Below are 22,568 nucleotides of genomic sequence, written 5' to 3'. Positions count from 1 at the left end.
GTTTTGCATCCCTAGCACTTAGTTCCATATTTAAGAGCCTGTTAAATAAGCCAAATGGTGGCAGAGCTCTACTCCCAGCACTCAGGAGGCAGAGGTAAGTGAATCTGTAGATAGCCTGGTCTACAGAGCGGTCTGCAGGGCAGTCAGGGCTACATAGAGGCCTGTCTTGAAAAATCAAAAGAAAGAAAAGAAGAAAGAATAAATAAATGTTTAACAAATGAACATATATGATTTCCCCAGATAGTGATATTAGCCTCTTACTATGTATCTTTTCAAACATTTATTTATTATTTATACAGTATAGTGTCTGCATATATGTCTGCACACCAGAAGAGGGCATCAGAACTCTTTATAGATAGTTGTGAGCCACCATGTGGTTGCTGGGAATTGAACTCGAGCCCTCTGGAAAAGCAGCTAATGCTCTTAACCTCTGAGCTATCTCCCCATCTCCCCATTTGTATCTTTTATATTGTTTTAACTCATATTTTAATAGGATCAAGGTAAACATACTTTTTTATGCTTTGCATTATTCTCACCTTATAGAATATATGAACACTGGTGTGCAATAGACAAATCTTTGCTCATCATGTGTTTTGTAGGTAATGATCTACCCTCTTTGCTAAACGTTTTGGTTGTTTTAGTACTGTTACAGATTGTGAGAAACAAATAGCTCAACCTAATTTAAAATATAAAGATGCATTCACAGTAATAAAAGACACATCTTAAGTTATCCAGTTAAGTCAGTTAGTTTAAAGGAGCTTTCCGCCTCAGTAGTCATTCTTTTCAAGCAGATCATGTTGTGATACCTCTGAACTGATCTTAGCTAGGTAAGGCCAAGCAGTCTTACTTTCTTATAGGTTAAGAAACTATGGTCAGCAAGATGTCTGAGTTGAGTGAAGACTGACCTGAGTTCATTCCTGAGATCCAAAATATGTGTGTGTGTTTGTGCGTGTGCGTGTGTGTGTGTGTGTGTGTGTGTGTGTGTGTGTGTGTTCTTTGACACATGGTCTCACTATAGCTTTATAGCTCTAGAGTGTCAGAGTGTCTGTAGATCAGGCAAGTCTTGAACTCTAAGAGATCCACCTACCTTTGTATACTAAGTACTGGGATTAAAGGCATGTGCTACCACACCTCTCTAACTTAAAAAAAATTTTAAGAAACTTAAGTTCAAAGTTGGTAAATATAGGTCTGTGGAGATTACTCAGCTATTAAGAGTACTTGCTATTCTTGCAAAGGACCTGAATTCAGTTCCTAGCACCCACAAGGAGTTCACATCCATCTGCAACTTCACTTCCAGGGGATCTGAGACTCTTCTGGCCTCTGCTGGCACCAGGCACACTATAGTATACATAGTATACATGCAGACAAAACCTTATGAGAATAAATCAATCTGAAATAAAAACTGATAGCCGTCTTTTCAATTTAATTCGACTATACAGTAAAATTAGGAAAACTAAGTGTTTGCCAGTGGGAAGATTTCACAAAGAATGAAGGACTTTGAAGAATAAGTAGGCTTAAATAGTTAAAAACTGATTCATCTCATGAGCAAAAGGATAGTTACAATTAATGAAGTTGTAAAAAATAGCACAATAAAAAGTAAAAGTTGAAGTGTTAGAAGCTATTTGAGAATATGCCTTTTGTAAGAGAGCTCTTCTGAATCTATGATAGTAGTTTAAAAATTTGAATCAAGATCCCAAGAGCAAATGAATGAGCTTGATTTAAGATGTATCCGATATATAAAAAGCAGTTTATAGAAAATACCTGATAATAATATAATTAATAATACTTGGTTACTTCCAGGGCCATTTTTGTGAGAAGTTTGTAGAATTCTATATTGATAGTGCCTAGAACCTAACTATGTGTCTTCATGGAACATATTTTTAGAATACCAACTAGAGACTGTGAGTGAAGGAACTCAGTGTCTAATTATTTTTATAATCTTGCAGTTCTAGGAATGAAATCCAAGTCTTTATGCATATACCAGGATGTGTTCAACCACAAAGTTACTACATCCTCAAACCCATGCCATTTTTTTCAGCCCCTTCTATTTTTTCCTCAGCATTGTGTTTATTATTTCACTTACTCATAAGCATTCGAAAAGTAGATGACTACTGTTATTTTTATTTTATGTATGTAAGTGTCCTGCCTGCTTTTATAAATGTACATCACATCAGTACCTGTGCTGGAAGAAGGCAAAAGAGGTGTTAGATCCACTGGAACTGGAGGTAGAGGTGATTGGGAGCTGATATGTGAGTGCTGAGGACTCAACCCTGCTCCTCCAGGAGAGTAGCAAGGGATCTTAGCTGCCGAGTCATCTCTGCAGCCCCAAGATTTTATAGACAGTCTTTAAAATGAGAGATAGGAGGTCTATTTACCTGCCTGGTGTTATATAGCTAATAAGTAGTAAGATTCAGAGAAAAAAATCTGAAAAGATAGTTAGGGTACCATTAAATAGGCATGAGAAGAAGCTGGTAGAGTTTAAATGAAGAGCTGGAAGATGACTGTGAAGAGAAACTTAAATACCAATAATGCCATGTACCTTTTCTATTACACTGACGGAAAAAAAAACCCTCTTACAAGAGGAGGGTGTACATGGGCTGGAGAGAAGGCTCAGCAGTTAAGAGCACTGACTGCTCTTCCAGAGGTCCTTAGTTCAATTCCCAGCAACCACATGGTGGCTCACAACCATCTGTAATGGGATCTGACTTCGACAGTGTACTCAGACATATAAAATAAATCTTTGGGGAGGTGGGGAGGTGCAGAAAGTAGCAGAACTTGGCATCTATTTTTATTTTTCAGTTCCTTCTAGTTTTCCTCAGAACTAACATGTAACACTAAGTTAAAGAGAAAAATAATTGGATATTTAAGTCATATTGTATGATTATGTAAAAGAGTTGCCATTATGACAAGATTATTTTTAATAAGCAAGGAGAATGGTATGAAAATCAATTGCTTAGATTAAATTGTTACTTACAGCAGTCCAGGAACTTCTACAGATTAAATAATCTTAGCTTAAGATATTAAACTCCATTTCTGTGGCTTGATATGCCAAGCACCACCCATGTACAGTGTCCTTGCGTATCTTTTTTTTACTTTAACAGTAACTTAAGCCTTTTACCCACTTACTTAATAATATTCGTTAACTGAAAAATAAGAACGGGAGTACTTTAAACCACAGAAAGGTAAGATCCAGAAAAGAATTGTTAAAAGTCTTTGACTAGCCCTGTGGGCTTAAGGATGAAAACATGGAAAAGCAGGTGAAGGATGAGAAGAAAGATTAAGGGATAGAATGAAAGAAAGGAGAATGAATTTCTGGTTCCAGATCATAAAGGACAAATCATTTGTGCTTCAGTTAGAGGATAATATATTTTTTAGTTACAGATTTCTTTTAGGTAGAGTATTAGTTTCTTAAGTTGTTCTGACCATGGTGTTTTAGAAAGCCTCATTAGGAACACTCTGGTACGGCCATTCAGAGCCTGCCCATCCTGGGGATCCAGCCCATATACACACAGCCACCAAACCCAATCACTATTGGGGATGCCAAGAAGTGCATGCTGACAGGAGCCTGATATAGCTGTCTCCTGAGAGGCTCTGCCAGAGCATGACAAATACAGAGGAAAATGTTCCTAGCCAACCATTGAACTGAGAACAGGATCTTCTTTGGAGGACTTAGAGAAAGGACTGAAGGAGATGAAGGGATCTGCAACCCCATAAGAACAGTGATACCAACCATAGCTCCCGGGCACTAAACCACCATCCAAAGAGCACACATGGGCAGACCCACGGCTCCAGCTGCATATGTAGCAGAGGATGGCCTTGTTGGGCACCAACAGGAGTAGAAGTCCATGGTCCTGCCAAGGCTGGACCCTCCAGTGTAGGGGAATGTCAGGGCAGGGAGGTCAGAAAAGTTGGGTGGTTGGGTCTCGGAAAGGGAATAACATTTGAAATATAAATTAAAAAAATTCAGAAATAAAAAAAGAAATACTCAGGTTGGGGATTTAGCTCAGTGGTAGAGCGGTTGCCTAGCAAGCACAAGGCCCTGGATTCGGTCCCCAGCTCCGGAAAAAAAAGAAAGAAAGAAAGAAGAAAGGAAATACTTTTGTAACATTAGTTACAAAGTTTTTTGTTAGGATTACTAAGATATTCTTATATGTTTTTCATTCACAAATTAACTTTACACATCCAAGCATCATTTTTTTAAAGTTCTGCTTATATTTTAAACTGATTTCTGATTCACACACAATCTTAGGTGTAGATTGTATTTAGTTTTATGGGACTGGTGATTTGGGGCTTTGAGAGTAAAAACATTGCATATGTTTAAGCAATGAGAATGACTTACTGGTGGTAGTTAGTTATATCCTCGTTCAGAAGCAGAAACAAATTACCAAATAACTGGGATAGGGAGGTGACCTGGCATCTTTCACCCCATTAATCAAACAGAGTTGATTCTGTTTACCTCTCAAGCCAGTTAGGTGGCCCTTTCTCCCTCACAGTGTTTATGTGTTCCTTGTAAAGCTGTCTGCCCAGTGAATGAGGACACCATTTGCCTGATAGAAAGGGACCATTTTTCAGTTGTAGATCTACTGGTATCTGTATTTCACTGCCAGTCTCTCCAAGTAAACCCAAATAATGGCTGTGTGGCTTTTTTACTAACCTATACTTCATATAAAAAGTAACGTTTAATTTTATGCCTGAATTTTAGCAAACATGGGAAACAAATATCTAGGCTAACTTTTGAGGTTGCACAAGGTATTAAGCAATGGTGAATGTCCAAATCTTTTAATCCTGATTTTTTAAAAAAAAAAAAAATTACTCTGATGTCAATCAGAAGCACATTTCATCCCTGCTTAAGTCTGAAAGAAAGCAGTTTAGTTTTGAACTAAGGAAAGAATAGTTAATATCTGTTCCAGAACATAGTAGCTTGATTTCTGTTCGTTGTCTGCTCATTAGTAAAATGAGCAAATAGAGTATCTAGCTTGCTGTTTGACTAGCAAGATAAATTAGAATAGCAAATTCAAAAAATATATCATGCCTATCACTTGGCTCACTGTGGGAATCAACAGTGGTAGCTGCGATGTTTGTGAAATAGAATAACATGGTGGAAGGAGCTCGGACTTTGGAGTTAGCATCCCTGGGTGGTGCTTACTTACTGGCACATGAGTAAGTTAACTAGTCCTTTTGATCTTTAATTATCTCTCGTAACATATTGTTTATTACCTATTTTCAACAGTTTTGAGAAATAATTTAGATTAAATCATTTTTAGTACATCTGACATATAATAGGTTCCAAATAAATATTAGTCCTCATACAATCACTATGTTAGTCCTCTTGTGTTCACTGTTAAATAATTTTTAAACTTTGGTAAATAGTGTAAATTAAAATTAAACCAGGAATGATCATGACCACCTATAATTCCAGGTGCTACAGAGGCTGGGGCCATAGGATCTCATGTTCAAGAACAGCCTGTGCAATTTACCAAGACCCTAGACTAGCTCCAATAAAGAAGGACTGGGCATGGAACTCAGCGGCAGAGTGCTCAAAGAAAGCATTGTGTCCTTGGGTTCAATTTCCTAGTGCCGAAAACTATTAATTACTCATAGTAATTTCAGGGTAGTCTTTAATACAAAATGGACACAAGTGGATGAACAGGACTGCTAAGAAATAACTTGCCTCCTCTTTTCTCTACAACTATACTGTTAAAAGTTCAGATGAAAAACTGAAATTCTAGTATTTAAGGATTACTTGATGGAAGCTATGCATTGTATTATTGAAAGTATATAATTTCTATCATCAGAAATTTAGTTCTGATACCGATAGGTGTTATATTAGTGGAATTAATGTAAAAAAATGATAATATCAGGGAACATAGGAAATAACAAAAGCTATGAAGAAGAACCAAGGAAGTAAGATTTAAAAATAAGATTTTCAGGGCCTGGTGAGATGGATCGTCAGTCACATCAGTTAAAGATACTTGTTACCAAGTCTGATCATTGAGTTCAGGATCCAGAATCCACATTATGGAAGGAAAAAATCCGTTTCCACAAGCTGTTTGCTGACGTACTCAGAGTCATGTTGCTAGCTAGTAGGTAGCTGTAGTAGATAACCAAGTCCATATAACTTCATTCCAGAATTAAAAAAGTAAAATAAAATAAAGCCACCACATGATTACTGATGTTGCAGTATGTCCAGGAACTTAATAACAAGTAATCAGCCTAATGACCGAAGGAAGTAGCCACATAATTTCCTAAGTTCACTCACAGAAAATGGCTGCTAGAATTATTAAGAATTTACTACGAGTTGAAGTCTATGAAACAATATGAAATGTGTTTGACTGTTAACGGTGTCTGTATTTACAGAGTCAAATGAGTAATTTGAAGTTAGAGGGACTGAGGATGTAGCTCAGTTGGTAAAATGCGTGTGTAGCGTTCATGTAGCCTGTGCATGATGCCCAGCATGGTACAAATGGCATTTAGTTTACGAATGTCAACCCAAAACAAAGGAAATTGTGGTAGCAGAATTGCCAGGCGTTTGGAAACAGTTAGGACTAAATGGCAAAAAACCCAAACCAAAAAAAAAAAAAGTGCTAGAACCTACACACTCCCACTAGTTGTCCTCTGACCCCCACAAGGGTCTGTGGCACATGACTACCACATAGATGAACACATATCACACTAAATAAATAACTTTTTAAAATAATGGTATATGCTTATAATTCAGTAGTTGGAGGCAGGAGGACCAGAAATGCAGGGTCATCTTGGACTCAGATCTAAGCTACCCTGGGATACAAGAGACATTATCTAAACAAATAATCTGAACTGCAAGCCTGATAGAGCAGTAAAAGAAAGGACTGAGGGAGAGTTTCCTTTTGTTCAAATTGTGTTTTAAAAGTCTCTCCACAAAATGCAAGGCAAATTTACTTTTACTTAGCAGATCTTGTCCTATGAACCTTATAAGTGAGTTAGATGACTCAGTAGTTAAGAACACTTACTTTAAAGAATGTGGTCTCTAGGGGAAGCGGGGCTCTCAGACTGAACCAACAACCAAAGAGCCTATGGATCCTGGTCCCCCTTGTCTGGCCTCAGTGGGAAAGAGTGTACCTAACCCCGCAGAGACTTGATGTGCCTGGGTTGGGGATACTCCAAAGGGGGGGCTCTACTCTCTGAGAGGAGAAGGGGAAGAGGACTGGGAGGAGGGGCTTTGTGAGGGGGCATAGAAGGGGCAGCGACTGGATATAAAGTGAATGAATAAATAAAATAGATTAATGGATGAGGGAACAACTAAAAGGAACTTGGATCCATATTGTGAGTCAGTGTTCTGGTTCTCCAGTCCAAGGGGATTCAGCCACATCTTCTGACACCTTTGGGTATCAAGCACAAATGAAGTACACAGGTACATACATGCAGCAAATCATTCATATGCATAAAATATAAAATCTGAAAACTTTAAAATGGTAAATAGAAAAGGCATCTTGGTGTTCATATTTTGAAAACTCCTTAAGTTAGCTGTTTTACAGACACTAAGAATTTAGTCATTTCTTCCCGAGCTGTCCTCATTTTACTAGCACACTAGTCTAGTTTCCGAGACTTGGTGCTGTCATAAGGTAGCAGTGTAACACAGAAGCAGCTAGTGGTGGTGAGCAAGCCAGTGTGTATTGTGTAGTCATACAGTCATTCAATTAAAACCAAACTGAAATTTGTATGAACGTAAGCTCCTCAAAATTCACATAGTTCAGTTATTCATAGTATATAAGCATTTTGAGTCAAATTTAGGGAATATCTAAGTTATAATTTTGTGATTTCATTGAAAGGTAATACAGAAAACAACATTTATATTATATTAACAAAGAAGGAATGCAAATGTTGCTCTGAGGTAAAACAGTTGCCCAACATGCACAAGACTTTGGATTTAAAACCAGTTGACACCAAAAAAAAAAAAAATGGACAGAAACATTTTCATGCTCCTAAAGATCATAAACTCCTAGAAGACAAGATCTCCACTTGATAAGTCTTTATTGTCGCCTAGGTTCGGTCCCCAGCTCGAAAAAAAAAAAAAAAAAGTCTTTTATTGCCCTCAGCTAGTGTCTTGTATATAGCATTTGTTGTACATTTAATAAGTATTATTTCATTTTTATTACATGTATGCATGTTTTGCCTGCATGTATGTCTCTACACCATGTGTATGCAGTGTCTGGGAAGGCCAGAAGACAATGATCTCATGGAAATAGAGTTATAAGCCACTGTACAGGATTGTTGGGAATGGAACCCAGATCCTCTGTAGCCAGTGCTTTTAAAACCCCTGAGCCATTTCTCCAGCCCACAATTAAATTCGTTATTTGATAATTACATACAAGGAGATATGATAGCTCGTATGTATGAGGCCATCCTCGGTTACAATGCGAGATTGAGATCCTCAATATTAAAGTAAGGAAAAATGCATTTTAGCATGTTCCTTACCAAAACTGTGTGTTTTATTTTGTTAAATAGTTAACATGCAAAGTTAAAATAGTTAAATGCAAAGAAGTAGAAAAGTACTTGAGATGTATTCTAGAAATTGGGTTCTTCAAAGATGAGGTATATTTTTTCCTCAAGATTTCTGAGTGCACAAAGTACAAGTTGCACATTACAGGGGTGTATGCTAATTATACTTTTTAAAGTTTGGATATTAAATACATTAGACAAATGCAGAGCTAAAAAGGTGGCATCCTAATGTCACTAAGGGGTTTTCCCTTTTGGTCGAGCTTTCCATAATCTTTAGATAAAATGGTTCCTAACTGAAGAGGTCACTGTTCAGGTAAGGCTCTTTTCTGTGCAGTCTTAGTGAGCTGTGAGTGTAGATTTTTAACTAAGTAGTTTTGTGGCTTTTGTACCTACTCCTTTTAATAAACTCAAATGTTTATGCATTACCTCGAAAAGTGTAATCGCTTTGGTTCTTATATAAATGGGCAGCATTGTTAATGTGTCTGTTACGGGTAGTTACAGTTTAATATTTGCTTTCTCTGAGGCTTGTTTGATTCATCATTTTCACTCGACTTCTAGCAACCATCTGTTAGTTACAGTTTAACTTTCAAGGCTCTATGTAATTTGGTTTCTGTTAATAAGGTGCTGTAAACAGCATTATGAAGTTTTTCTCTTTTAATCTTGAAAGGAAAAAAATCCATATCTAAAAAAGCAATCACAAAGAAGAGGAAAACTGTCACAAAGTCACCTGCTGTGCCGGAGTTTCAGGTAAATGTTTCAATATTGTTAACATGTTTTTCCGATTAATTTTTTTTGTTTTGGCTCCATTCCTTGTGAAAATGGCTGATTTTCAAGAAACTACAAAGGTGTAATGACTGTTTCTAGCAATGTGTTTTTCTTTAAAGTACAGATTGATGTAGGCAAAATGTTATCTTTTAAACCTCTTTATGTCTATAAACTTTGGTATTTTTAGTTTCGAAACTATACTGACTTTTGTAGATGAAGTTTAACCAAGTGTATATACAAATATCTTCTTTATGTCCATTTGCATGGATTCCTGAGTACATACAAACAAATATGTAAATGAGTCTCCTAAGGAAAATATCTTGTTTTGTATATAGTGATACTACTCTGATAATCTATTCTTATGTAGTTTAACTAGTATAGAAATGGTATACTGACTAACTTGAAAATAGTATTTTAACTCTTAACTATAAGTAAACTGTATTCAGTAAAAGCTAAATATAAAAGTCTTTAACAATTCTGCAAAAAAAAAAATTTGCTGCCATATGTGAAGTACTGATACTGAAAATAAGGAATCTCATCATAATTGTGCTTTTATTTTCTATTTATACAATAATTATTTTTTCAACAAATGACTTTGTTTAAAAATGTTTATAGTATTATAGCCAGTCTATTTCTAAAAGTTTTATAAGCTCATAAAATAAAAGTGATATAATTGAATTTGTAGGTCTTAAGTAGTTATAAAATTATAGGGGGCAAGAAAAATACTGTATAGCAGTATTATACCACTATTTTCAGTAAAAGTCTTATTTAGGGGAAGTTGAAATTGATAAAAATCAGATACCCTTAAACAGTAAAAAGAAAATACATATTTTATAGTAGAATGCTTTAATGTCATTGGGATGAATACAGGATATCCAGTAAAATACAACTTATTGGATTGTATATTAATTTGGCTGGAGGCCATCCTTCCATTCATTTCTTGTAACATGTTAATCATGTACTGTTTTATCTTTTTTTTTTTTTCTTTTTTCTTTTTTTTTTTTTTTCGGAGCTGGGGACCGAACCCAGGGCCTTGCGCTTGCTAGGCAAGGTACTGTTTTATCTTCATGCTGGTAATCATGCTAGCCTATGTTGTTTCTCCCACTCATTTTCTCCCCAGTTTTTTAATATAGAACTGTAAAGAGCTTAAGACAGAGTGGTGCATCCATTTTTGGTATTTTTGTAAGTGGACTTTGTATGTAATAGTAACACTTTGTATAATTAAAGCTTTGTACAGTTATGGGTACTATTAGTGATATATAAAATCAACTCAGTGGGTTACATTTCTTTTTTAAGTTATCAAAATTAAAAAAGAATTTGTTAGCATATCACATATAATCAGTGTGCCACATATAATATCATGAATGTGTATAGTCAGTCATAAGTATTATGAAACTTTGGTTATAGTTGACTCTGTGTTGACATGCACAGTAAATTGTGTTTTTTACTCTGGCTCATGGAAACATTGTTGTAAGTGATACTTCTAGTCAGTTATTGACCATCTGCTTATTGCTCAGAAATTTAAGGTCAAAAGTACATGTTTTGTTAAATTGAGCTGTGGTTCAAAATAAAGTCATCCCTTTCCTGGTTCTTAAGGTATAAGGGGTAGAGGAGTACTGTGGAGTGTGTGTGCACGCACGCATGTCTTGTTTGTGAGTCTGTAGTGGGCTAAGGTAGCTCTTACTTCTAGTTTACAGTGTGAATACCGTGTTATGATTCATGAAGAGAACTTGAAACTGACTTCTAAAACAGAGATAAAGAGGCTAGGGAAATGGCTCAGCTGTACTTGCAGAGGACTTAAGTTTGGTTCCCGGTGTCTACATGGTGGCTCACAACCATCTGTAACTCCAGTGCCTGGGCATCCAGCACCTTCTTCTAGCCTCCAAGGGTGGTAGGCACATGTGTGGCATACACACATGAAGGCAAATACTCGCCCACATAAGATAGATAGCAGTTATTATCTAACAAAGGGTGGATTCATTTCTTCCTGAAAGTCCTGGTAAGATAGTTAGCATCTTATGTTAGTAATGAACATAAAATACTTTGTAGACCTAAGGAGCCATTCTAAACTAAAATATTCATTCTTACTACTGAAAATAAAGAAAACTTTGGTGCATAAATATTTGATTGTTTTTATAAAACCTGACCTATTTACCAAAAGGCTGATTTTTAACTGATAAAAAATACGCTTAGAAAGAAACAGTGTAAAGGATTAAATTTTTTAAGTCTTAATGATCTAAAAAAGTGAAGCCTGTTTTGACTTTAACTTCTTGACAGTGTTTATGTTGACTTGTTAAAAGCTAGAAATTTGCGTCCTTTAGTTGCTTCATAAGAATTCATGTTCGTGTGAACACTATAAAACTTGGAGTTCAAAAAATGTCTTCATATATATTTAGAACATATATGCACCAGGGACATTGAGATAATGGCTTTGGGTTTATTTTGTGTGTGTGTGTATTGCAAAGAAACTATCGGCGTCTGTGTTACTTTTTCCTAAGAGCTATGCCCTTCCCTGTTAACGTTTGTAAATATTAATAATATAAATATAAATGATATAAATAATCTGGTGCCTTTATTAAAAGTAAAGATTTGTAGGTTTTATCCTCCAGAGACCCTAAGTGAGTAGTGGGTATTAGTAATGCTCTAGTAGTTGAAGCATGTGGACTCTGGAACTAGGCTATTTGAGTTTGAATGCCAAGCCTACCATCTGACCATTCCATCACCTTAGCTAAGTTATTTAACCCTCTCTAAGTCCAGTTCTTCTTCTGCACAGAGGTATGGTAGTAGCCATTACATTGCTAGAGCTTACTGTTCTAGCTGTTCTTGCATTTTATTTTCCAAACAGGCATAGAGACTTCTGTTGAAAAATACTGCATTTTAAGTAGGAAAATTAATTAGGATTTTCCTTAAGAGCATCGATTGCTGACTTTAGCACTTTTCCAGCTACTTAGGACATTAAAATAAACCTTGAATCTGGTCTTATTAAAATAGCACATGATGGAAACTGTAAGAATTTTAAAGTAAAAAGACAATATATCTGACCCAGAGAGAGAGAACTTAGACTGACTTACTTATTTTGTTAGTATACAGTGGCATATCAGCAGAATTGTGGGAGTTTTTTTATCATTTTTCCTAATAAAGTTGACTGCCCCCCAAGACCCTTTCTTTTGTTCGGTATTTGGAAAGTGTAATCGTATATAAAATCTTTTTGTGCTAAATTAAGTTAGGAAGTATTTTTAACTTGATGTATCAAGTCCCAGTAATTCCACATTTTTAAAAATAATTAAAGAGGAGTTGGAAAAAATGGTTCATTAGTTAAAAAGTGTGCTCTTTCAGAGGATCTGAGTTCAGATTCTGGCATTTTATAATCAGGCTGCTCACAACTGCCTGCCGTAGCGTTAGCTCCCGAGGATCTAATGCCTCTGACCTCTGTAGGCACTTGTACACACACACACGCGCACACACGCACACACACTCACACACAATGAAAAATAGTCAAAATAATTTCTTAAAATTTTAGTAAGTAGAGACTGGAGCAGTGGCTTGGCCGCTAAGAGCACTTGCTGTTCTTCAGAAGACACAGGTTCTGTCTGCAGTGCCATGTCATGTGACTCGGTGCTTGTAATGCTGGCTCCACTGGCTCCTGTGCCACCCTCTGACCTCCACAGGCACTCCCACACTTGGTAGTCTCTTAAACACACATAATTAAGAGGCCTTTACTTACCATGTTTTTCCCCTCTCATTGGTAATTCTACCACATATAAGTATACACAAAATACTTTTTTACTGAGTGTGTACTTAGCATCTGATCTGTATGCGTGACTCGTTCTACAGGTTAAGTATTGTCTTCATATAACAAATTGAGACTAAAATTCAAATTAGTGTTTAACTTTCCTATGTTATAAAGATCTATAGATTAAGTCATATTTTAATCGCAACTTCTTAAATTATGTATTTTCAACTTAGGGGTTTTTTATTTATAAATTGAGATTTTTTTTAACCTCTTTAAAAACCTTTCAATTTTATTTAATATAAGGCATTAGAAAAACATTTTTAATTACATAGTATTGTTAAATATTTCGTTAACTTGTTTTTCAGAATTATTTTGTTTTCTCGTAAAGTGAGTATTTGTTGTTATGTGTTGTCCTCGCTGATGTGGCATAGTGATCATAAGAAATATGTAATTTTCCTGTTAGCATTTTCTTAACAACTGTTAATATAATTTTGTTTGACTATTATGTGCATTTCTAACTTGTATTCCAGTTGGTGTTAGAGTTACAGATTTTATAATTGTAGGGCCTTTTATTAGAACAGTATTGAGAATGACCCATTTTGTTTGAACATAATTGTTTTTACTTTTCACCATGATTTCCCCTTTACTTTTAAATATGACCTACTTTTTTTATTTTGTCTTATTCGAAAGTATCTTTCAAACCTAGAGTGGGTCTACCAAAATGACATGATTTTAGTGACTGAAGTGATAAGGAAATCTTTATTGTATAAGTCTCTGAGATACACTCATGAAATTCTTTTATTTAAAAAATACTTTCCTTTTCCTAATACATATATTCATGTATAATTTTTTTAGTTGAAGAGACGGTCTTTCAGTACTGTCAATGAAAGTAATACATTATGAATTTTATCCTAAAACTCTGTGTTCAATTGTTGCTAGTTCTTAAGATTTTTATTTTGTTTAGAAAGAGCCCTCAGCATATGACCTAGTAGAAGGAGTTTAGAATTCTGTAGTCTCCTCTACCAATGCATCACACTCTCAGTCACTTCACATCTTAGCTTTTAGTTCTTATGTGTCAGTTGACGCTATACCTGTCTAGCCGGCTCTAAGCCTCGAACCAAGTTACCTCATTTCAGTCCCTTTCATACGTAAATTGGTTGATTGAGGCTCAGCCTTGATTCAGTCAGGTAAAGGCTTACTTTAATGGGAGTGTGTTACTCTTAGATTCTCCCTGGGAAGGAAGGCAGCAGTAACCTCTGGAGTGTGAAGGAAAGGCTCCAGGGGTTTGTGTGCCTGGCCAGGTGGGAATCCCAGCTCAGCTTCTTTCTTTTTCACCCAGGAGGCCCTGTGTCTCAGAAACACTTTTCTAAATTAATACTAACAAGAAGAGGATTTAATGAGATGTCTTTCTTTGTCCTTACTAAATGTATTTGTTCTCCCTACTGAAATGAATTTTTACTGTGCTGATTCTAGTTTTAATAGAATTACCACTTGAAATTGAAGATTTTCATTCTTAAAAAAGAAAGCATTGAGTTATATGTGATGTACAATTGGCATGAATCAAATTGTTTCTACTCCAGAATTTTGTAATAGTTTTGCATAATTTTGTGTATTGTATGATAGGCATGCATTAGGTATATAAAATATGAAGAATATGATTGTATATTAAGAGTATAAGTCAGGCCTGGTTGTAATAGCACGTATCTGTAACCCCAGCACTTGAAAGGCTGAGACTAGCCTTGGCTACATAATTTTAAGGGCATCTTGCACTGTGTAGTAAGATCCTATCTCCACAACAATTGAAATTATTATATAGGTATTGAGTTATTTTAATGCAGCCTCAAGATAAATGCCACTAAAAATATTCTGATCCTCAAATTTTTATTAAAAATTACACTTAGGACTTAGATAAGGTGATTTACTTTAAGAACATTATCCTAGGGCTGGAGAAATGGCTCAGTTGTTAAGAGCACTGACTGTTCTTCCAGAGGACCTGGGTTCAAATCCCAGCAACCACATGGTGGCTCACAACCATCTTTAATGAGATCTGATGCCCTCTGCTGGTATGTCTGAAGACAGCTACAGTGTACTTATATATAGTAAATAAATAAATCTTTTTTTAAAAAGTAACATTATTCTAAAAATAGCCCAGTCCTTAAATTTGGAAATTGTGAATTTTTATTTTCATTAGCTACATAGCACCTGAATGTTTCAGTGTCTCAGTAGCTGTGCTGTATATAATTCACAGTCATTAAGTACATGCGTGACCCACTGACTCTTAACTATAAACTTGTCAGATGTAAAACATACTAAATCCAAAACTACCAAGGTTCCCCTGCATTGTATACACACTGAAATTTGAGAAGAGTTGATTTAACACAGATTATTAACTACTAGGTAAGCCACTTAGAGGTGTTACTTTATATAGTTTTTAATAATGCTTTGGCCTCAGTTGTTTTACAGTAGATGAAATATAATTAGTAGTTGATGTCATGAGTAACTGATAATTGAAAGATCTTTCAAACTTTTTTAGGATCTGTTTAGTTTGTTGGGTATAAGCCTTCATTGTTCTGTAAAATTCTACAAACTACACATAAAACATGCTCTTAATCATTTTAAGTGCGATACCTAGAATATAAGGAAAATGACTCTGGGCCTTACCATAGGTAAATGAAAAAATATATGCTATAATATTAACCAATACACCAAGTTCAGTGAAAAAGGACAAATATGGCATGGCAGTAGTAACAACAGACTGGAGTGCAGAGAAGTTTAAGTCCCCAGTGGGCACTCATTAAACCCACTGGAAAACTGACATTGCTGTGTGGCTTCATAGATACACGACAAGCTGAAAATGTTATCTAATTGTAGATGTTCTTACCTAGATGACCAGTGTACTGTTTGATACCATTTCCTTCATAACCAGATTTAGCAAATTAGAATATATGATTTCTAATAATTATCAGTTGTACTCTCCTACTTGATACTGTTTTAATATTTTCTACTCTGAAGTTGCTTTTGGTTTTGTGCGTTACAAATACTCCACCACTGAGCACATCCCCAGTCCTAATTGTTTAATTTGGATTGCTTCACTATTTACTTGCCCTGCTTTATCAATGAATTTGAAGTTTTTCAGATATGTCTAATAAGTAATTGTTAATACTAATTATGGTATAACATGTGATATGTTTTTAATATCTTAGGTTGAACCATTTTGCCATTTTTACAAATAAATGCATTTCAAATTTTCTTAAGGTTTTAGCCTAATTTAAAGCATTTCCAGTGTCCAGTTTTTAATTACATAACAACAACTAACAGTTAACTTGTCGTGATCCATTTTGCCTGATTTTCTTTTGTCTGATTTTCTAATGAAAGAATGTGTGCTTTTAAGAAAACGGTAACTTTGCATCAGTGAATGTAATAATCACACTAATAAAGGTTACTGATAATTTATAAATATATAGCATATTTTAAGTTATACAGTATAAATATCACAAGATTTTCTTGGATCTGAAACTTTTTGTCTGTGTAGATGTAGTTTTGCTTCTGAATTTTCTATTACTTTTTTTAAAAATAGATGATCTTAAATTATTTTAGGAAATGGTTAAATGTATTAAACTCACTGGACAAACACAGTATAATTTTACAGGAACCATATGGAGTAGTTAATATTTTTGTTAGTATTTCTTAATCTTCAGTTTATAAAACTTTAGTTAAGCCAGGCTAGGTCAGTTAATAAATAAGAATTCATCATTTTGGTCATTTGCCAGTGTTGACCAAAGTAAAATAAAATGAACCACACAATTATAGAAGGAAATAGATACTGTCGTAAAGATGTTTTTATTAAAGCCTGTTAAGCTCAGTTGGGCTGGATGACACATGTCTGAAATCTAGCACTGGGTGGCTGAACAAGTACATCAAAGTTTGAGACAAGCCAGGGCTACATATAGCACCCTTTCTTTAAAAAAACAAAATCAACAGTAAAACTTATTAAAGGCTTAAATATACTTAATTGTGTTCCTATCGGTTGACTGTATCACACATGGTTTTAGTCCTCCTTCAGTACAACTGCCAATAACAGTAACTTAGTTAAAGTGTATAGGCAGCAAGCCTGAAGGCAAAGGGATGGTGCCACTTGCAGGCTTGTGTCTCACCTTCTCGGAGACTGCATGGTGGGGTTATTCTTACAGGTGATTCGGTAACTTATAAAATCTAATGAGTTTCCAGATCTTTGTCATTCTGGGCTGAGAGTTAGTAATAACAAGAAAGCAACAGGACCATGACGCAAGTGTGAGGTGAGAGTGCAGGGTGAGACTACCAGTGTGAACTCTAGCCTATTTTATAGGGAGCCTGGAGTTCATACATCACAACAAGTAAATATCTCAAGATATTAACCATAGAGCTGTCCTTTTATTATTGTGGAGGAATAGTTTTAATTTCAGTATACGTTAAGTAATTTCTGTTACCACATTTTGGGTGTTTTATATTATGTGTTATCAAGCTGTGTTTTTGTGTTTTGTTTTAGCTTATTTGCACTAATCTTGATGAACTCAGGGAATTAATCACAAAAATCGAGAATGAACTCAAAGATCTGGAAAACAGTAGAAAAAAATCGGTAGGTGTTTATCCAAAAGTTCTATCTATTATTGTCAGCATTAAAATTTATTCTTGCTTCTTTTTTTCCAACGTTTTTAAAAACCTTGTTCTAATTACATGAAAATTTACAATTAAGAATAGAAGCGTTGTTCTTTCATTTCTCCCATGTGGTCTAATTTTCATTTTTAATAGAAAAAGACGGTATCTGGGCAGGAAGATTAATTTTCTTTGTCTGGTCTATAAGAGGTACAGTCTTGGTATGATCCATATGCTGGTGGTTTTTATCTGTAGCTTTTAAGATACTGTGTACTCTCGACTATGAATCTTTAATGGAAGCATATTAGTAGCAACAAAATTATGTGTAATATTAAATAGATATAATCAAGCCCCAAATTCTTTTTATTCCTACCAAGATGACTCCTAAAAGAACCATTACCAGACTGTAGGCTTTTAAGATTAATTTTTTACTGTATGTCTTAACAATAATTGATCAATTAATCTCCTGAATTTTTCATTGTTCTGAAGAGGCTATGCTACATATATGAGCATGTTTTTTATATATATGCTCTCACTTGGTAAAGTGCTCTCTCTGCATTGTTCATTATAAATAGATAACATCTACTTAACTAGCATTTATAGTCAGATTATGTCATATCGAAACACAATTATATACCAATAAGTAAAGGGAGAAGGTATCAAATATTTAAGAAAAATCAATCATTAAAATAAACTTTTCTCATGAAACTACTTGCTTTCTGCTTAAAACTTATGGATATAGATATTATAAAATATGATGAGTGATTCAGCAGGTTAATAGTAGCCATTTTACATGCTGTTAAGAATGATATATTGGAAGTACTTTGAAGAGATCAGGCTGAAGTATCAGGAGGCTTCAGTCCTGTCTTAATGTATAGAGTGAAAAGTCTACCATATGATACATCTGAGAGAATCACTGTAATCCTTGAGGTGAAGTAATGTTCACACTAGTAATCAGCCAAAGATGGTGGCACATATTTTAATAGCGCTCAGGGTGAGGGAGGCAGTGCTAAAAGAATGTCTGAGTTCAAAACCAGCCTGGTCTGCAGAGTGAGAACTGGGCCAGTCAACACTACCTAGTGAGACTAGTTCAAAACAAAAGCAGTCTAAATAGTCACTAGTGGACAAGAAAAACTACATGGTTAATATACCATCAGAAAGTGGGGGAAACATTTCAGAAATACCTCCATTTAAAAATAGTTGAAACCTTATTTTCATATGTACTTTCTGTATCTGGGAAGTCTTTTGATGTGGAAGACTGTTTTATTAAAATTTACTACATTACTATGTTCTGTACCCAAAAAAATATGTGATAATATTTTCAGCCAAAAAGTTTTTTATCTTAATTAATATTTTATGTTCTTAAAAGGCTAATTTTTTAGTAAGAAAGGATTATCATTTTCTAAAAATTAGCATAATTACAGTTTTTAGTTATTGCCTCAGAAGCTATTGTTTTCATGTTTTATAACTGAGTAGACTTCTGAAAATTGCTCAACCTTTATATACTACAGTTAAACATTATATGATACAAATTTTGTTTCTACTGCACAGTTTTAAGCATAGTTGATTTAAGCACATAGAGCACTTATTACAGGAGAAAAGTTTTTTGCAGACCCTCAAGATTTTCTGTGAAACCATATTCCTCATGTCCTTAGTGAGGTGGAACTGGAGTGTAAGCAAATTCCCTTCCTTCATAGGATGAAATAGAAAACAAATTAAAGAAGCGAACTAAAGGTTCATGACACTATAGTCTTTGAGAGTAGGCTTATTAGGGAGTTTGAGGTTATATAGAGAGTTTGATGGATTATATTTTATGTCTCCAAACTTGTCCATGTCCTTTGTTATTTACAAGTTGTTTTTGATGTTTCCATTCGTGAAGAGATTGGGTTCTTGGAACTGTACTTTACCGGGGATAATTTTACTGAAGTATCAATAGAATGTAAACTATTTCCCCTTGGCTGCAACTATCTTAAGGATAGCCTAACATGGACAATCGTCTTAGCCAGTGAAAGTGACCGGGTTTGATTTAGAATTATTTCTCCCTACACATACCTTTTTTCTTTACAAAATCTGATGTTGAGAGTGGTCTGTGTAAGTTACAGAAGTTAACTTTGTTTCTGTTTGGTATCACTTAAGAGTAACATGCTCTACTTAACATTTTTTTTAGTAAACATAAATGTTATCAAAAATTCTTATTTTAATCATTTAATGATGCTTTGTGCCTTCTACTATCTGAGCACAATTTAAACCTCTGTGATTGACTCAGGGATCACTGTTATGAATATCAGTTGTTTTAGTATTGTAAAAATATGTTGCTATTGCTTGCTCTAATTAATATTCATCCATATATTTTGAAGGATTATTTTGTATGTTTGCTTTTGGTCTGTCTTTTTCTTTTTTTCCCCTCATTGTCAGGCTGTCTGTCACTGATCACTTCTTATTGGTGGTCGTCATATGTTTGCACTTACTGTGGTCATATGTTGGCACTAGTTGATTCTTAGCTGGAATTGGAGGTCACAGTGAAGACCTGTAGGGAGGCTTTTTTTTTTTTTAAATAAAATGCGTGGACTAGATGATAGAGAGCGCTGCTCTGACATGTCCCTCATCCCTTGGGCTTCCTTTGCTATTGCAAGATGAATGAAGATTAATATTTGTCCCCTAAGAGGACTATTGTCAGGACCAAAATAGTATTTAGAATCAAAATATGTCTTTGATTTAATAATGATTTTTGTTTTTTCATAACAATGAATAACAAAGAAGATGTAAATGTTTAGTTACCCATAGTTTCACTGAAGTTAGAAATTGCACATGGGATATTGATTTAATTCATTAATAAACACCTAGCTATTTCAGAGAGTTTCTTCTTCCTGGCGTCGTTCCAAATACTTTTTCCTACAAACAAGAAAAGTCAGATATGCTGTACATCCCTGTAACCCTGGCAGGGAAGGAGGACCAGAAATTCCAGGTTATCCTTAGCTACATAGTGGGCTTGAAACCAGCCTGAAATACATGTGTCCTTGCCCTGTGGGTAGAAAAAATTCCATTTTCTTATCCAGCCAACATTTCATTTAAAAGGTTATTTTGGTTTTCTAATTAACTGGCTTCATATTATAGAATTCGTTATAGTTAAATTTAAAAGACTTTTAAAAATATCTCAGGTTTTGCCACCAAACTATTTATTACAATAGAAGGTGGTAGTCTGGTAAAGACTAGATTGTTTCCTTCGAATTCTACCACTCTGTACTTAATCATCTGCCTCGGCTTTGTCTAAAGTAAGGCATATCGTTAAGATGGAAAGAAACATAGTCTGATAAGACTGTTTAATTTTTCTCAATCATAATTTAGGCTACAAGAGTTTTTAGTATTCTCAAAGACAAATCCTACTTTTTTGTTGTTTGGGATTTTAGGGCTTTCATTGAGATAAATTTCCATTTCGCTGAATTATTTGTGAAACATTCTTTCTAGTCTTAGATGTGTTTTACTCTTCCTGGAAGTTAGAGCATGAATGTTTTACTACATTTACTCAGTCTTGATGTGTTTGAAATTTGCTAGACATACTGCCTTCTAGGTAGTAAAAAATGGAAGTTTGTATCATTCTTTTTAAAGAAATTTTATGTGAACCTGTTTTTTCATTATTTGTTCAATTTATGCCTTATCATAGTTTGTTAAAAGAGGCTTCTGCCTTTAAGCAAAATTCGTGTATAGGTTGAACATAAACTATTCTTTAAAAGTAGATGATTTTTTTCTCTAGTGAAGAATGAGCTACTTCACTTGGAAGGTTTTCTCTTTGTACAAAGCAGTGATGTTATCACAGTGGCAGTCGTGTACTTTTGTGAAAACTCGTGAGAGTATAAGAGAATTTTACCTGGCAATGTTAAAATACTTAAATCCCATAGTAATGTGCAGTCTTTACTGCATTATCAAAACTAGCATTTTTTTAAAAGGGACTATATAACAGTGAGATCACAGTGTTATCTCCTAAACTGAATATATGCAGCACTGTGGAAATGTGGAAACTGTTTCTTACTAAATGTATTAATTTTTTATTTGCTATTACTTAGACTTTAGTTTATTAACACAGATTTTGTTGTGTTTGGTTTGGTTTTTTTTTATTTGATTTTTTTATTTATTTACATTTCAAATGTTATCCCCTTTCCTGATTTCCTGTCTGTAAACCCCCTATCCCATCCGCCCTCGCCCTTCTATGAGGGTGTTCTCCCACCCATCCACCCACCCCTTCCCACCCCCCACACTGACTTCCCCTACACTGGGGAGTCCAGCCTTGGCAGGACCAAGGGCTTCTCCTCCCATTGGTGCCCAACAAGGCCATTCTCTGCTACATATGCAGCTGGAGCCATGGGTCTGTCCATATGTACTCTTTGGATAGAGCTCTTATCGGTTGGTATCATTCTTACGGGGTTGCAAACCCCTTCATCTCCTTCAATCCTTTCTCTAAGTCCTCCAATGGGGACCCTGTTCTCAGTTCAGTGATTAGCTGCGAGCATCCTCCTCTGTATTTGTCAGGCTCTGTCAAAGCATGTCAAGAGACAGCCATATCAAGCTCCTGTCATCATGTACTTCTTGGCATCCCCAATAGTGAGTAGGTTTGATGGCTGTACGTATATGGGCTGGATCCCCAGGTGGGGCAGGCTCTGAATGGCCATTCCTTCTGTTTCTGCTCCAAACTTTGTCTCCATATCTCCTCCTATGAATATTTTTGTTCCCCCTTCTAAGACGGACTTAAGCCTCCGCTCTTGGTCATCCTTCTCCTTGAGCTTCATGTGATCTGTGGATTGTATCTTGAGTAATCCGAGCTTTTGGGCCAATATCCACTTAGTAGTGAGGGTATGCAGTGTGTGCATTTTGTGATTGGGTTACCTCACTCAGGATATTTTCTAGTTCCTTCCATTTGCCTATGAATTTTATTGTTTTTAATAACTGAGTAGTACTCTGCTGTGTA

The 22,568-nt window shown here is 35.3% G+C and overlaps 1 protein-coding gene across 9 annotated transcripts in view; it reads left to right on the top strand.

Annotated features, from left to right (window-relative positions):
- Window positions 1-22,568, top strand: part of Kiaa2026 (KIAA2026 ortholog) — a 77,772-nt gene that overhangs the window by 37,045 nt on the left and 18,159 nt on the right. For 8 of the 9 annotated variants that reach the window (XR_004386812.1, XR_004386814.1, XR_004386811.1 and 5 more), the window contains exons 4-5: window positions 9,146-9,225; window positions 17,502-17,591. Coding sequence is in view for 5 of the 9 variants with exons in the window: in XM_032891785.1 (XP_032747676.1) it covers window positions 9,146-9,225; window positions 17,502-17,591 (170 nt within the window). In the remaining 4 variants the exon portion in view is untranslated. The remainder of the gene's footprint in view (window positions 1-9,145; window positions 9,226-17,501; window positions 17,592-22,568) is intronic. The other variant, XM_032891787.1, reaches the window with a different exon arrangement.

Source organism: Rattus rattus, chromosome 2 (assembly GCF_011064425.1).
Source record: "Rattus rattus isolate New Zealand chromosome 2, Rrattus_CSIRO_v1, whole genome shotgun sequence".
Taxonomy (NCBI): Eukaryota; Metazoa; Chordata; class Mammalia; order Rodentia; family Muridae; genus Rattus; species Rattus rattus.
The sequence above is the reverse complement of the archived record's forward strand: the minus strand, read 5'-3'. Positions and strand labels throughout refer to the sequence as shown.